This window comes from Schistocerca cancellata, chromosome 9, assembly GCF_023864275.1.
Source record: "Schistocerca cancellata isolate TAMUIC-IGC-003103 chromosome 9, iqSchCanc2.1, whole genome shotgun sequence".
In the NCBI taxonomy this organism is placed as follows: Eukaryota; Metazoa; Arthropoda; class Insecta; order Orthoptera; family Acrididae; genus Schistocerca; species Schistocerca cancellata.
In genome coordinates, this window is record NC_064634.1 from 33839168 (window position 1) to 33853457 (window position 14290).

Below are 14290 nucleotides of genomic sequence, written 5' to 3' on the forward strand. Positions count from 1 at the left end.
ATCGTCCATTTCCTTCTCTAATCTGACCTTGTTCACTGCACTTAATGGTCCGTCGTCTGCGGGACTGTTTTAAACTGTAAACAGTCTTCCTCCGTTGTTTCATGGATTGACAACTGAAACTCTATAGTGATGTAACTAGGCTGAGGGCAACAAGGACATTGCCCTGGACCAGCTAGGTTAAGGCGTCCCTGACATCCGAAAGAAGGAAATGAGGAAAAAACAAAGAAAAATTAGTAAAAGGAATCAGCCATGGGAGACTCTGCCTGTATTAAAATCATCAATGTTGGTTTTGGAAATCAGTCCGATGTGTTACACGGTCTTCTTATTTCCATAAGAACACATATCCCAGTGTGATACAGCTCCGAGTGTCTACTTACAGTGAACGGTTAATGTCGCATCTGAATGGGGGATGCCCAATGGCGTAAGATGTCATGTACACGTGGTATTGACTGTTACAAAGTAGTTATCAACGAAATGAGACACAGCATTACACAAGGACGACCATAGCGTCAGACCTAACAGCGCAGTGGCATTTGATCCCTGTAGTTGTCAGCAACAACATTTCACCTTGAATTTTACCGATTCAGTACTAGGGAGATGGAAAGGCTAGAAAATGGAGTCGTACTAAATTGTGAGTGTGGGCACAATCTGCGCAGGCGTAAAGACGGAAGCTAGCCCCCTTTATTTAATTATATCTAAGCAGAAACAATAATTTCAAACCACATATCATTGTATTTCTGACACCTATGAACTAAAAGGCAACGTAGACAAACTGGGATATCCCCGCAAAAAACCATAACAATCAGCATCGAAAATTTAACTTGTTCAAAACATGTCACTTACAAAAATAATTTATTTCAAATACATCACACCTGCACAATGTCACATTCGTAAAAAAGATAAAAATACAGCTAATTATTTGTAGGAGCAAAGATCATAAGTATGGTCACTATTCCTTTCATCTGCAACCAACTGACCTGTGCTTTTCGGTTCCTGGCTAACTTCACCTGGTAAAACGTACACATACAAAAAATAGCCAAATATTGGTGAGAAACAAGATTGCTAATGAAATCACAAATCTATTCACTCATTACAATTAAGCTGTGCTGTTGTGTTCCTGCCTAACATCACCCTCGTAAATCGTGCCACATACTGAAAAAACAAACAGCCAAATATTTGAGAGAACCGCGGTTATAAATAGATCGCTACGCGTTTATCAGATCGCTACGCGTTTCTCTGGCAACAACTTAAGATGTGCTCACAGGTTCGTGCTTAGCAACACCCTTGTGAACCACGACATATTCGGAATAGAGAGCATAGTTTAAACAAATTGCTAAGCCAGCCACATTTCGTCACAGGCCGCTTGCACACTGCGCATCATGAACTCCTGACATCACATAGGACGTCACAGTCTAAGGTGTCAGGCAAATCCTACACCTTCCATGAAAACCCTGACATGATAAGGAAATCCAGTAGTATGTCACATAGCTCCGAATAAATCGTGACATTAAATTAACCAAAGTCATACGAGTAACGAGTGAGCAAATGGAATACCACAGACTAACACAAGAATGCCTAAATGCATGTCATACTTTCCCACCGTGAGACAGACGCAGTTCCGAGGGGAGAAACGAGAACAGAAGCCGAGAGCAGAACCGTGTTAAGGTAGAAGGCCCTACGATAAGGGACGCACACCCACGTCGCCAGCTAACCGCTAGGACCACCCCCGAGCCCATGTTAAAAGCTAGAGCCCTCCAGAAGAACAGTATAGTTCTTACGATAACCCTAAAAGGGCTACCCCAGCCGCAAGTTTTAGCGTGAGACTTTTTCGCGTCTCTGTTACGTTGCAAACTTTAAAAACATTGCCCCACCACGAAATGTATAATGTTTCTCATTGGATAGACAGAATTTTTGTAGGCGGAGCTTAAGGTTAACATTGAGACCCCGATTGGTCAGATGAAAACACAGCCAGATAGTTACTTCCGAGACGGCGAGGTGAGCGGAGCTGTGCTGCCCGCTGCCCCCTGACGAACACCGACAAGGTAATGAACGCACGCGATGCCGCATAACAGCACATAAAGCTTCACTCAGAATTGCAGAAGTATCATATGTTACACCCCCTTTTTGAGTAATACTAGTGTCGATCGTCAATTAAAGCTCATGGTGTTCACATTTGCCACTTGAAGTAAAAATCTGAAACGCGATGATTTTTCTGTTATATAGTTATTGAGAAGCCACATCAGCCACTGTAATTTACGACAAGTTAAATAAGTAATTAAAGATAATTGAGGGTCACTGAAGACCATTTTGATAGTTTTCTCTTTTGTGAAACTTAATTTAAACCTAGATTATAGATGTGATATGGCATAGGTCATCCTTCGATCCATTGTAGAACTTGGAAACCCATTCAGGGAATATTCGTTCACATTTTTGTTGAACGCAGTTGGTTTTTACCATCCTGTATTAAAACATTTCCTTTTATCAATAGTGCAATTTATAAACAATGTTTTGTGAGTAGATAAAAATTTCCAGTGGTAAACTTAACTGCTTTTTCGACGTAATTTTACCAGCTAACTAGAAATAGGAAAACCTTGAACCCCTTCCACTAAATTTAGTTAGTATTAAGATTCTATTACAGGGAGTGCAGTGCAGCTGACGTTGAAATCATTAAGTATTTGGTTATATCATCGCTAGTCTAACTGAACTCTTCTGAACTCTACATGTTATGTGTGGTCTGACGTCTCCTTACCAGCAACAGGTCCCAGGTTCAAACTAGTCAATTCCCTAAGAAACACGCTCAGAGCGTCGTTGCGCGAAAGTGGTAGGGAGACACGATATAGAACAACAGACACCACGCAGAATGTTAGAACAGTTCAAAGTCGACGAGTGGCACTAGACCGTGCGATTGACCCCCAAATTAATTTGCTAAGCATTTGTAGCTTAATGTGGGAAATTCGTCTATTATCGTTACAAGTCCTTATAAAATGTAGTATATCTTATGATAGAAAGCGTATGTTTCAAATACCGCTGTCACGAAGCTGACTTGTCGAACCATATCTATGATAGCGAATACATGAATTATATGGAACGGAAATTTCGTAGGAGAATGTATAATTTATAGTATTCGGATACTCTTGCAATTACAAGTTTTGCCAAAGTCATGATTTCCCCGCAAAATGTACGTCAAGGAAACATTGATAAACAATTTGAATGAGTGGTTTGCAAGATCAAATGAAATCGAACGTATCTGCATTGTTGCAGATGTATTTCCACCTTCATTAAATTTACTTGCCTTTGATAATATATGTTATTCGTGCGTACAAACATGCAACCGCTTTGACGGCTGTGTTATGTGCGCCACTGATTGACGGAATTCGGATGACTTACCTTCTAACTGTTATCGTTGCTGCTCGTTCTTACTGCATATCACGGTTTTCTTAAGATTTTGCAGACTGCGTTGGACACGTCCGTGTAGCCTCGCCAATCGCCTCTTCTCAGATTGTTGCTAAGCAACGGTGTTGGCTGTTGCAGAGACTCCTGTGTTGTTAAGAAGTGCGTCAAGTCGCGAGATGTTGCTTACACTAATTGTAAGAGGACATGCGGATAGTTGTCACTGTATCATGAAAGATACTACACGGCGATACTGTTGGGAGTGTAACCAGACTGGTACGACCAGAGTATTGCACGGGCGGACAACGTGCCAAGGTCAGTCAATATTGTGATAAGAACATCACTTAACCGAATCAATAGAACTAAAGAAACAGTACGAGAGCAAACGTATCGCCTGTGACGGAAAATGCGTCATGAGTGACATGTGCAATAGTGTGCAATGAAAGTAGTAAGACATTAAATTTACCACTCGAAGGTATTTGCCGTTTATGCAACCCATTCAAGGCAGTTTGTTCAATTCACCACAAAAAAAGGAAATTATTTCTTGGAAATAATAATAAAGAGGGACAGCAATAAACAAACGTTTGACATCTTTAGAAAGCCAGCAGCCACGGACATAATACTCGTAATACATGCTTCATCCAGCCACCCGCTAAACCCAAAATTAGGGGAACTACGACACATGTTACACAGACTAAATAAGAGGACCGATGAGCTCAGCAGTTTGGTGACATAGAACTTACCACAAATTTCCAAAAAATACTTAAGAACGTCCTACTCAGGAAAAAAACTATGAAAAAGAATTACAAAGACTACAACTTCTAGCCACAAACATGTTTACAACACCCATATAGTACAAAACCTCAACCAAATTATTAAAACACAACTAAAGAAAAATCAAAACAAGCAGAGAACAGAAACACCAAAGATCCCCTCAGATACTGCAGCACACACGGAAACAAAACAATAACACATGGGTAACAGAAAAAGATGGTACACTCTAACATACAGACACAGAGCAACACACGAGGTAGCAAATATTCTAAAATGGTTCAAGTGGATCTGAGCACTACGCGACTTAACTTCTAAGGTCATCAGCCACCTAGAACTTAGAACTAATTAAACCTAACGAACCTAAGGACATCACACACATCCATGCCCGAGGCAGGATTCGAACCTGCGACTGTAGCGGTCACTCGGTTCCAGACTGTAGCGCCTAGAACCGCAAGGCTACTGCAGCCGGCAATATTCTAAAGAAACAGTAGTTACACATAGCTTACTGAATAAGAAACACACTCCAATCACATTTGCAAACAACAGACGAACAGAAAGAAAAGACATTAAATTTAATTCTTAAAGACTCTGTAGAGGGGTGAGAAGGTATGAAGAAACGGCTCTGTACTTCGTAACAGCTAACATCTAATCACATTTGTGACACTGAATGTTACGGTGATAGGAATTAAAAACTAAAGATACAAAATCCAAAGATTCGAGCTGGCAGACAAGAAGTCTTTCACTAACTTAAAGGTAGATTCTTTACACTTTCAATCTAATAAACAAAATTTTTTTAGTTAGAAATGTAACGAATTATGTGTTTCAATAGATCTTCAGAACATAAATTTACCTTTTCAGTTTCATTATAAACCATTTGAAAGAATGAATGTAACACCTAAGCCCTTTCAGTGTGAAAGCATAGACGCTGGAATTCCTATGACGTCTCAGGAACGGCGCTGTCAGAAATAAAGGTGTGTAATTATGGTTCGACGTCTGATCAACGACGAAGTCATTTGAGCCTGGTGGCAAACTCGGGTAGGAGGAGGATGGTTAAGGTCGTCAAGCCGTACCCATTCAAAGAAATCATCGCGCCATCTGTCTCGATCAATTTGAGAAAAAATTATGAAAAATTTAGCTTTGGATGGTCGGACGAAGACTTGAACCGCGGTTCTCCCGAATGTGAGTCAAATGTCATAGCACTACAACATCTCTCTATCGGCTCCTATTAGGAACAGCTGGCACCAGAGGAGAGGATCACGTGACAAACTATTTGGTGAAATTTCATGTCCTCGAAATTAAATACCTTGGATTTAAGATTTTTTTTTCTTTATTGATTTTCAATTCCCCCCCGATGGGGGCGGGCCGGCAGCAGCTTACTACGCTGCTCTACAGCCTACAGACTTTTTTTAAATAAAGGAAGAAAAAAGAAACAAGGAAAAACAGGCGATAAAATGGCGATTGAAAGTGGAAAATGGCGTAAAATTGCGGAAAGTTAAAACAGAAAGCAAAGGGGCTGGCAATGTAGATATTAGACACAGGAATCAGACAAGTAACACAGTAGACACACAATTAAAAAAACATGACGACAGTCTGGTTTCTGTCTGGATTTAAGGAACGATGTATATTATTGACGCGTACGTAGAAATACCGCCTGAGAAGGAAGATGTTAAAAATGAACCACTTGAGTTTTCTATGGTATTTTCTCATATCTCATATATACTACTGGCCATTAAAATTGTTACACCACGAAGCTGACGTTCTACCGACGTGAAATTTTACCGACAGGAGGAAGATGCTGTGATATGCAAATGATTAGCTTTTCAGAGCATTCACACAAGGTTGGTGCCGGTGGCGACACCTGCAACGTGCTGACATGAGGAAAGTTTCCAACCGATTTCTCATACACAAACAGCAGTTGGTCGGCGTTGCCTGTTGAAACGTTGTTCTGATGCCTCGTGTAAGGAGGAGAAATGCGTACCATCACGTTTCCGACTTCGATAAAGGTCGGATTGTAGCTTATCGCGATGGCGGTTTATCGTATCGCGACATTGCTGTTTGCGTTGGTCGATACCAAATGCTCTGAGCACTATGGGACTTAACATCTATGGTCACCATTCTCCTAGAACTTAGAACTACTTAAACCTAACTAACCTAAGGACATCACACAACACCCAGTCATCACGAAGCAGAGAAAATCCCTGATCCCCCGGGAATCGAACCCGGGAAACCGGGCGCGGGAAGCGAAAACGCTACCGCACGCGTTGGTCGATATCCAATGACTGTTAGCAGAATTTGGAATCGGGGGGTTCAGAAGGGTAATACGGAACTCCGTGCTGGATCCCAGCGGCCTCGTATCACTAGCAGTCGAGATGACAGGCATCTTATCCGCATGGCCGTAACGGATTTAGCAGCCACGTCTCGATCCCTGAGTCAACAGATGGGGACGTTTGCAGGACAACAATCACCTGCACAAACAGTTCGACGACATTTGCAGCAGCATGAACTATCAGCTCGGATACAGTGGCTGTGGTTACCCTGGACGCTGCATCACAGACAGGAGTGCCGGCGATGGTGTACTCAACGACGAACCTGGGTGCACGAATGTCAAAACTTAGTTTTTTCGGATGAATCCAGGTTCTGTTTACAGCATCAAGATGGTTGCATCCGTGTTTGGCGACATCGCGGTGAACGCACATTGGAAGCATGTATTCGTGATCGCCATACTGGCGTATCACCCGGCGTGATGGTATGGGGTGCCATTGCTTACACGTCTAGGTCACCTCTTGTTCGCACCGACGACACTTTGAACAGTGGACGTTACATTTCAGATGTGTTACGACCCGTGACTCTACCTTTCATTTGATCCCTGCGAAACCCTACATTTCAGCAGGATAATGCACGACCACATGTTGCAGGTCCTGTACGGGCCTTTCTGGATCAATGGTGGTCAATCAGCTGGCTCGTAACAATACGCCAGTCACTACTCTTGATGAACTGTAGTATCGTGTTGGATCTGCGTGGGCAGCTGTACCTGTACACACCATCCAAGTTCTGTTTAACTCAATGCCCTGGCATATCAAGGCCGTTATTACGACCAGAGGTGGTTGTTCTGGGTACTGATTTTTCAGGATCTATGCACCCAAAGTGCGTGAAAATGTAATCACATGTCAGTTCTAGTATAGTATTTTTGTCGAATGAATACCCGATTATCATCTTCTTGGTGTAGCAATTTTAATGACCAGTAGTGTATTCTGTTTCAAATATAAAAATAAACGAAGTCTGCTGTACAAGACTTGCTACAGTTGATGTTGAATTCCTTAGTATAGCTGATGGTGTGTTACTCTGACGTATTCACTGCCGTAGTGTCGCATCTAACAATAACTAAAGCTGTTGCAAGAACTCAGGGACTTTATTATCCTGAATTAAAATAATTTTAAAAATACGTTCTATAAAGAGTCAGGCATGTTTACCCGTGTTTGGAGTACTATCAATAGGAGGAAGGTATTGTAAACATTCACAGGCTTGTTGGAAGGGTGAGACAGAGTAATAGAAATGTCGTGAAATCATAGCTGGCAGGACACGAAGCAGGACAACTCACATCTTTCAAGAACGTGCTTTGAAATCTCAAAGACCTGCACTTCAGCGCAGAGTCCACCGCCCTTAAAGGCCCTACGTAATTTTCGCGGTGAAGTCATGCTGATGAAATCAGATTCGCACAAAGACGTGGAAGCATTTACTTTTCACACGCTCCATCCACGAATGGAACGGGAGCAGACCTCACTACATCGTCCACTAAGAGGCATCCTCTACTACGCAGTTTATAGTGAATAAAGACGAGAAATTACGATTATAAATTTCTTGTCTAATATCAATCCTCAGAGGTACAAAAACAATTTGAACACAAACACAACAAAAAAGAATCCTTCAAAAGTTCTAAAAAAACTTTAAGAGAGAACAGGAACGATCTAAATGACAATTTGTTGGGGTTCCTCACTATAAGCTTAATCATACACGTCGGCACGATTACACGATTTTAGGCAGCGGCATGGTGATGCCGCGACCCAACTCTTGCACGGATACTTAGAGTATAAAAAGTTCAGCTTGCTGAGCTTGTACAAGTTTGAAACTGCCACCTGCGTCTTCATAGCCTGTGGTGATGCCTCCAGCATTACGAAACTGATCGTTAGACACAGAAACATGCTTTAACAAACAAAATTTACCAACGATGCAAAATCCGGCCTTGAAATCCTGCCCTATATGGTAATTCAAGTACGACAAGAATTTTGATCGCTAAGCACACACGTTTCAGTAGAAGCTTACATATTTACTTTGAGTTCAAACTTCGTATTTCAGAAGAGATATATTCACAACTGTCAAGATGATTAGACTTGAGATGCACAATGTATTAGTGCAAGATGAAAATTTATTCCAGACTGCGACTCATAACCCAGAATTCCCGCTTTAAGCAAGTAGTCGCCTCAACTACTTTTTTATTTCATTAGTAGAAGTAGAATGGTCGGCTTCGGACCGGTGGGGACAGGGTGGGCAGGGGTCGAAACCCGAGGCCCGGTCACGATTCCTCTCCCTTCCCGTCCCTTAATGGCCCACCCCAGAGTTTTTAATTTTTTTAGACGAAGGCAAACTAAACAACGCACAGTTGTGGACTCCTAGGGGTAAAGAAGGTACCTAAGCAGTGAAAACAAAATTAAAGCATAAATACAACTGGAAGGCCTCCATTCCGCCGGAACCAGCATTAGACACTACGCCTCATTCTACTAGCGATAAGACTTCCACATACCCTTAAATCGCTTTTTTTGGGTGTGGTGGGGGGTTGGGGGGGGGGGGGAAGGGGGGCAGGCGGCTAAGGCAATGCGTACAATAGCCTTTGTGAACAAGGTGTGGGTGCAATAAACATACGTGCATCTGTAAACAAGAAAAACTGAAAGCAAGGTGTGTGACGCCGTAGACAAATAAAATCGTTTCTCCAGGGCACTTCTGTTAGACCGAGAAATTTTCATTTAAAAACTGAAAACCTGTGGAAAAATCTAGATTTGAAGTATAGTGGCACGACTAGGACTAAAAAGTAAGTTGTTCTTTAATATGAACACTAATTATGTATATAGTCGTACGTCCTGTCAAGGGCGTAGACAGGATTTGGTCAAAGTGGGGAGGGGAGGGGGGAATCCGATTTATGAGAAAGGGTCTTATGAAGACCCACGTTTCCCATTTATTCTGACAATTTCCGGAAATAATATTAAACAATTTTATTCGGAAATGTTCTCGGAGTTTTCACCAAGCGGAGATATAACCACGGTACTTAGCAGTGGTTTTTGGAAAGCCACTATGAAGTAATCATGCTCCAGTCTCCCTTCACCCTGCAAGATCACTTTACACGCTTTTTTTTAGTCTGGCTCTGAGTTGAGGAAGGTGACCAGGAATTGACGGGCACAAATTTTTTGAGACACCGTGATTATAGCCGACAGGGCGTTTTGAATAAAGAGAGCTCTGTTCGACAGAGAAGCTAGAACAAGTGTTGGTGGCGAAATTGAAACGGATCTGGAATTATTCAACCTTACACTTTACCAAATTTCCTCAATTAAATATGCGTCTGTCACTTCTTTCAGTGTAAGAAATATCACTTTCTGCATTAAAGTACGTCACGATAGACAAATGATTGATACTAAATGAGGAGAATTTGGATTATTATTTATTTATTATACAGGTTTTAGTGTCGGGAGTCCCCGAAGAAATGGTCCGCTCGTCTTCAATGCAGCTCTTTTCATTTAAGCAGTGTGACTACAGTTTAATCTGTCAGGAAAGAGTCATATTTGGAAAGAATTAGCTACAGTGGACCAAACCCGGCATTCACCTAAACTGAAAATTGTAATCACAGAAAATCATTTTCAATGTTTCTGGCGTATTGCTTCAAATCACCTCCGCCCCAGAATCCAAGGAAATTTAGTTCAGCGGCTCAACTCGCAGAGCTACACACACGGTGGAGAAATGGGAAAAACTGGTTGTTGTACATTGTTTTTAAATAAAATAAAGTGCGTCGGAACACAGATTAAATTCTGACATTGTATGTATTTCCTTTGATTGTGCATGTTTAGTCATTTGATAGTGCATCAGTGCCTGCATATTTTAACATTTAATTGTGCAGGGAATCGTTGGTATCGGTTTATAGTGTGTTAAGAAAGAGTAAATAGATTTTGGACGAAAGGGGAAGGGAGGGATGTATGAAGCAGTCTGCTCTGATGTATTCGAGCAGATCGCTGAAAAAATCCTTTAGAAACGAACGAACTACAGAACGTGGTGTCATCAAATACTCCTTCCGTTCTCCACTAATACCTCACCATCGTTCCGTGTTGTAAGTGCTTCTTCTAACTGAGTACCACCTGGGTGACGAGACTGGGTCACATTTTGCCATTTGGGCTACTAATGATACAATACTGAACATTTTTTTTTTAAAGAAATGCAACCATCGCCGTTCGGGCGATATTTGTGTTGATCAAACCCAAGTGAATTTTTATGCACAGATTTTAATTTAATGTTATACATTACGATATTTACCGTCGTCTTGCCTTGTGAAATACTAGAACCCCAAAGTTTTACTAGCTTCTAAATAGTGAAATGATAATTAAAGCAAGACCCTAAGCTGTCGCCAGGCGCTGATATACATCAACGGTCACAGTTGAAAATGTGTGCTCCGACCGGGACTCGAGCCCGGGATTTCGTGCTTACATGGCAGACGCTCTGTCCATCTGAGTTACCGAGGACACGGTCCCCGGGAGACCCACAACCTCAAGTTACTATCCACGCACTACATTCGCAGTGCCCCTGCCCGTTACAATCATTACTCGCGGCAGACAATCTTACCGAGTCCCGTAACAGTTCACACAATGCGTGTGGATCCAGCACAGAAGAAGAAGGTCAATGGGCGATTAGTCTTAACTATATGAAGATGGTATCAGTTCTTTCGGACGTGTCTAAATAATGGCTCAAAATGGTTCAAATGGCTCTGAGCACTATGGAACTTAACATCTGAGGTCATCAGTCCCCCAGAACATAGAGCTCCTTAAACCTAACTAACCTATGGACATCACACACATCCATGCTCGAGGCAGGATTCGAACCTGCGACTATAGCGGTCGCGCGGTTCCAGACTGAAGCGTCTAGAACCGCTCGGCCACAACAGCCGGCTCGTCTAAATAATGACTCCAATGCTAACATTAAACTACTATAAGTAGGTGATTAGACTATTGTAGTAGTAAATACATATTTTTAATTCACCATAACACTGTCGGACGAATAAAAATCGGGTGTCTTCTTCTTTCTTGTTACAAAGCTTTCAATAATTAGAAGGTATCAAAACAGCAAACAGCACAAAAACAGTAAGCGTTAGCACTTACACTAAATTCAACTGCAACTAAGAACTGAACTGATTGACAAAAGCCGGCCGGAGTGGCCGAGCGGTTCTAGGCGCTACAGTCTGGAACCGCGCGCCCGCTAACGTCGCAGGTTGCAATCCTGCCTCGGGCATGGCTGTGTGTGGTGTCCTTAGGTTAGTTAGGTTTAAGTAGTTCTAAGTTCTAGGGGACTGATGACTTTAGCAGTTAAGTCCCATAGTGCTCAGAGCCCTTTGGACCATGTTTTTGATTAACAAAACAACTGAGCTCAAGCTCGGAGAGCTACTGGTTTTGCCAACAGTAGGGATAGTCGGCAGCCGGTAGTGGTATTGATGTGTAGATAGTTCAAAATATTTCGTTGCTCTCACTGAATATCGAAAGTGCGTATCCATTTTTTGTCGTATGACTGAAAATGAAAATATGTTTCAATCATACTACGAGGCAACTGTGTCGTGTGTAGTTTCAGTAGTCCTATTTAGGTGATAGGGGGAGGCCGAACCCTCTGGACCCCGTTTGGCTGCGTCCTTCATCATGTAAATATATTTTTCCAGAAACCTAACACGTAGATCTTCTGTGTCAAGAGTATTTACGAGGTGCATTCCAGTTCTAAGGCCTCCGATTTTTTTCTAATTAACTACTCACCCGAAATCGATGAACTGTCGTTACTTCTCGACGTAATCGCCCTGCAGACTTACGCATTTTTCACAACGCTGACGCCATGATTCCATGGCAGCGGCGAAGGCTTCTTTAGGAGTCTGTTTTGACCACTGGAAAATCGCTGAGGCAATAACAGCGCGGCTGGTGAATGTGCGGCCACGGAGAGTGTCTTTCATTGTTGGAAAAAGCCAAAAGTCACTAGGAGCCAGGTCAGATGAGTACGCAGCATGAGGAATCACTTCAGGAAGAAACTGTTGCGTAACGTTAGCTCGATGTGCGGGTGCGTTGCCTTGGTGAAACAGCACACGCGCAGCCCTTCCCGGACGTTTTTGTTGCAGTGCAGGAAGGAATTTGTTCTTCAAAACATTTTCGTAGGATGCATCTGTTACCGTAGTGCCCTTTGGAACGCAATGGGTAAGGATTACGCCCTCGCTGTCCCAGATCATGGACACCATCATTTTTTCAGCACTGGCGGTTACCCAATTTTTTTTTGGTGGCGGTGAATCTGTGTGCTTCCATTGAGCTGACTGGCGCTTTGTTCGTGGATTGAAAAATGGCATCCACGTCTCATCCATTGTCACAACCGACAAAAAGAAAGTCCCCTTCACGCTGTCGTTGCACGTCATCATTGCGTGGCAACATGCCACACGGGCAGCCATGTGGTCGTCCGTCAGCATTCGTGGCACCCACCTGGATGACACTTTTCGCATTTTCAGGTCGTCATGCAGGATTGTGTGCACAGGACCCACAGAAATGCCTACTCTGGAGGCGATCTATTTAACAGTTGTTCAGCGATCCCCCAAAACAATTCTCTCCACTTTCTCCATCATATCGTCAGACCGGCTTGTGCGAGCCTGAGGTTGTTTCGGTTTGTTGTCACACGATGTTCTGCCTTCATTAAACTGTCGCACCCAGGAACGCACTTTTGACACATCCATAACTCCATCACCACATGTCTCCTTCAACTGTCGATGAATTTCAATTGGTTTCATACCACGCAAATTCAGAAAACGAATGATTGCATGCTGTTCAAGTAAGGAAAACGTCGCCATTTTATGTATTTAAAACAGTTCTCATTCTCACCGCTGGCGGTAAAATTCCATCTGCCGTACGGTGCTGCCATCTGTGGGACGTATTGACAATGAACGCGGCCTCATTTTAAAACAATGCGCATGTTTCTATCTCTTTCCAGTCCGGAGAAAAAAAATCGGAGGCCTTAGAACTTGAATGCGCCTCGTATTTCGCGCCCGACGTAGTCCGTATATTTAAATCCGTTGTTAAGACGTTTATTTACATGCCTGTAACTTGCAACTAGAGACATATTCAAGTTGCAATCAGCCGAAACAGATGAGAGAGTTACTGTGTGCGTTTCTCCCACAGAGGTGCCAGACGACGTGCCGAGCATCTCTGGCGTGAAGCCGCGGTACCGCACGGGCGACACGCTCAACGCCACGTGTTCCAGCACGTGGTCCCGCCCGGCCGCCACTCTGCTGTGGATCGTCAACGAAGAGCCAGTGAGTACCGCTACTAAAGTACACGTCGCATATAGACTCAACTCCAGATAGCTTACTCTTAAACTCTCTCTCCCTCTCTCTCTCTCTCTCTCTCTCTCTCTCTCTACAAGTTTATCTGCCACCATTCTTACTCTCTGTCTTTGGTTTTCTCTCCTTTTAGCATTGTGCCAATCTCTTTTTCACATAACTGATGCGCTTCGATGGGCTATGATTCCACAACCATGACTGCCGATGCATATTTACGTTCGACCTCTAGTGGGTAACTAAAATTATGAGCAAGGAGGACATGGAAAGCGACTGTAAGAGGTGACACTAGGTTAGAATGTAGGTTGGCTCAGGAGTATGCCGAGATGGTCTGCGCATTTTTATTTAATACTGAGTCCAGGTGGCGCAGTGGTTAATGCTACTGCCCAATAAGCAGGTGATCCCAGGTTCGAGTCCCCATCCGGCACACATTTTCACTTCTCGCTGCTGATTCCGCATATGCAGCTGATATCATCAGTTCCTTTTCCTTCCTTTCCTTTACCCTCTTTCCTCCCCCTTACACCT

At 42.9% G+C, this 14290-nt stretch overlaps 1 protein-coding gene across 1 annotated transcript in view; it reads left to right on the forward strand.

Moving 5' to 3' along the window:
• The window catches only part of LOC126100754 (uncharacterized), an 842175-nt gene that overhangs the window by 603072 nt on the left and 224813 nt on the right, over positions 1 to 14290 (forward strand). Inside the window, exon 3 of the mRNA XM_049911378.1 lies at positions 13608 to 13741. Coding sequence (XP_049767335.1) covers positions 13608 to 13741 — 134 coding nt within the window. The remainder of the gene's footprint in view (positions 1 to 13607; positions 13742 to 14290) is intronic.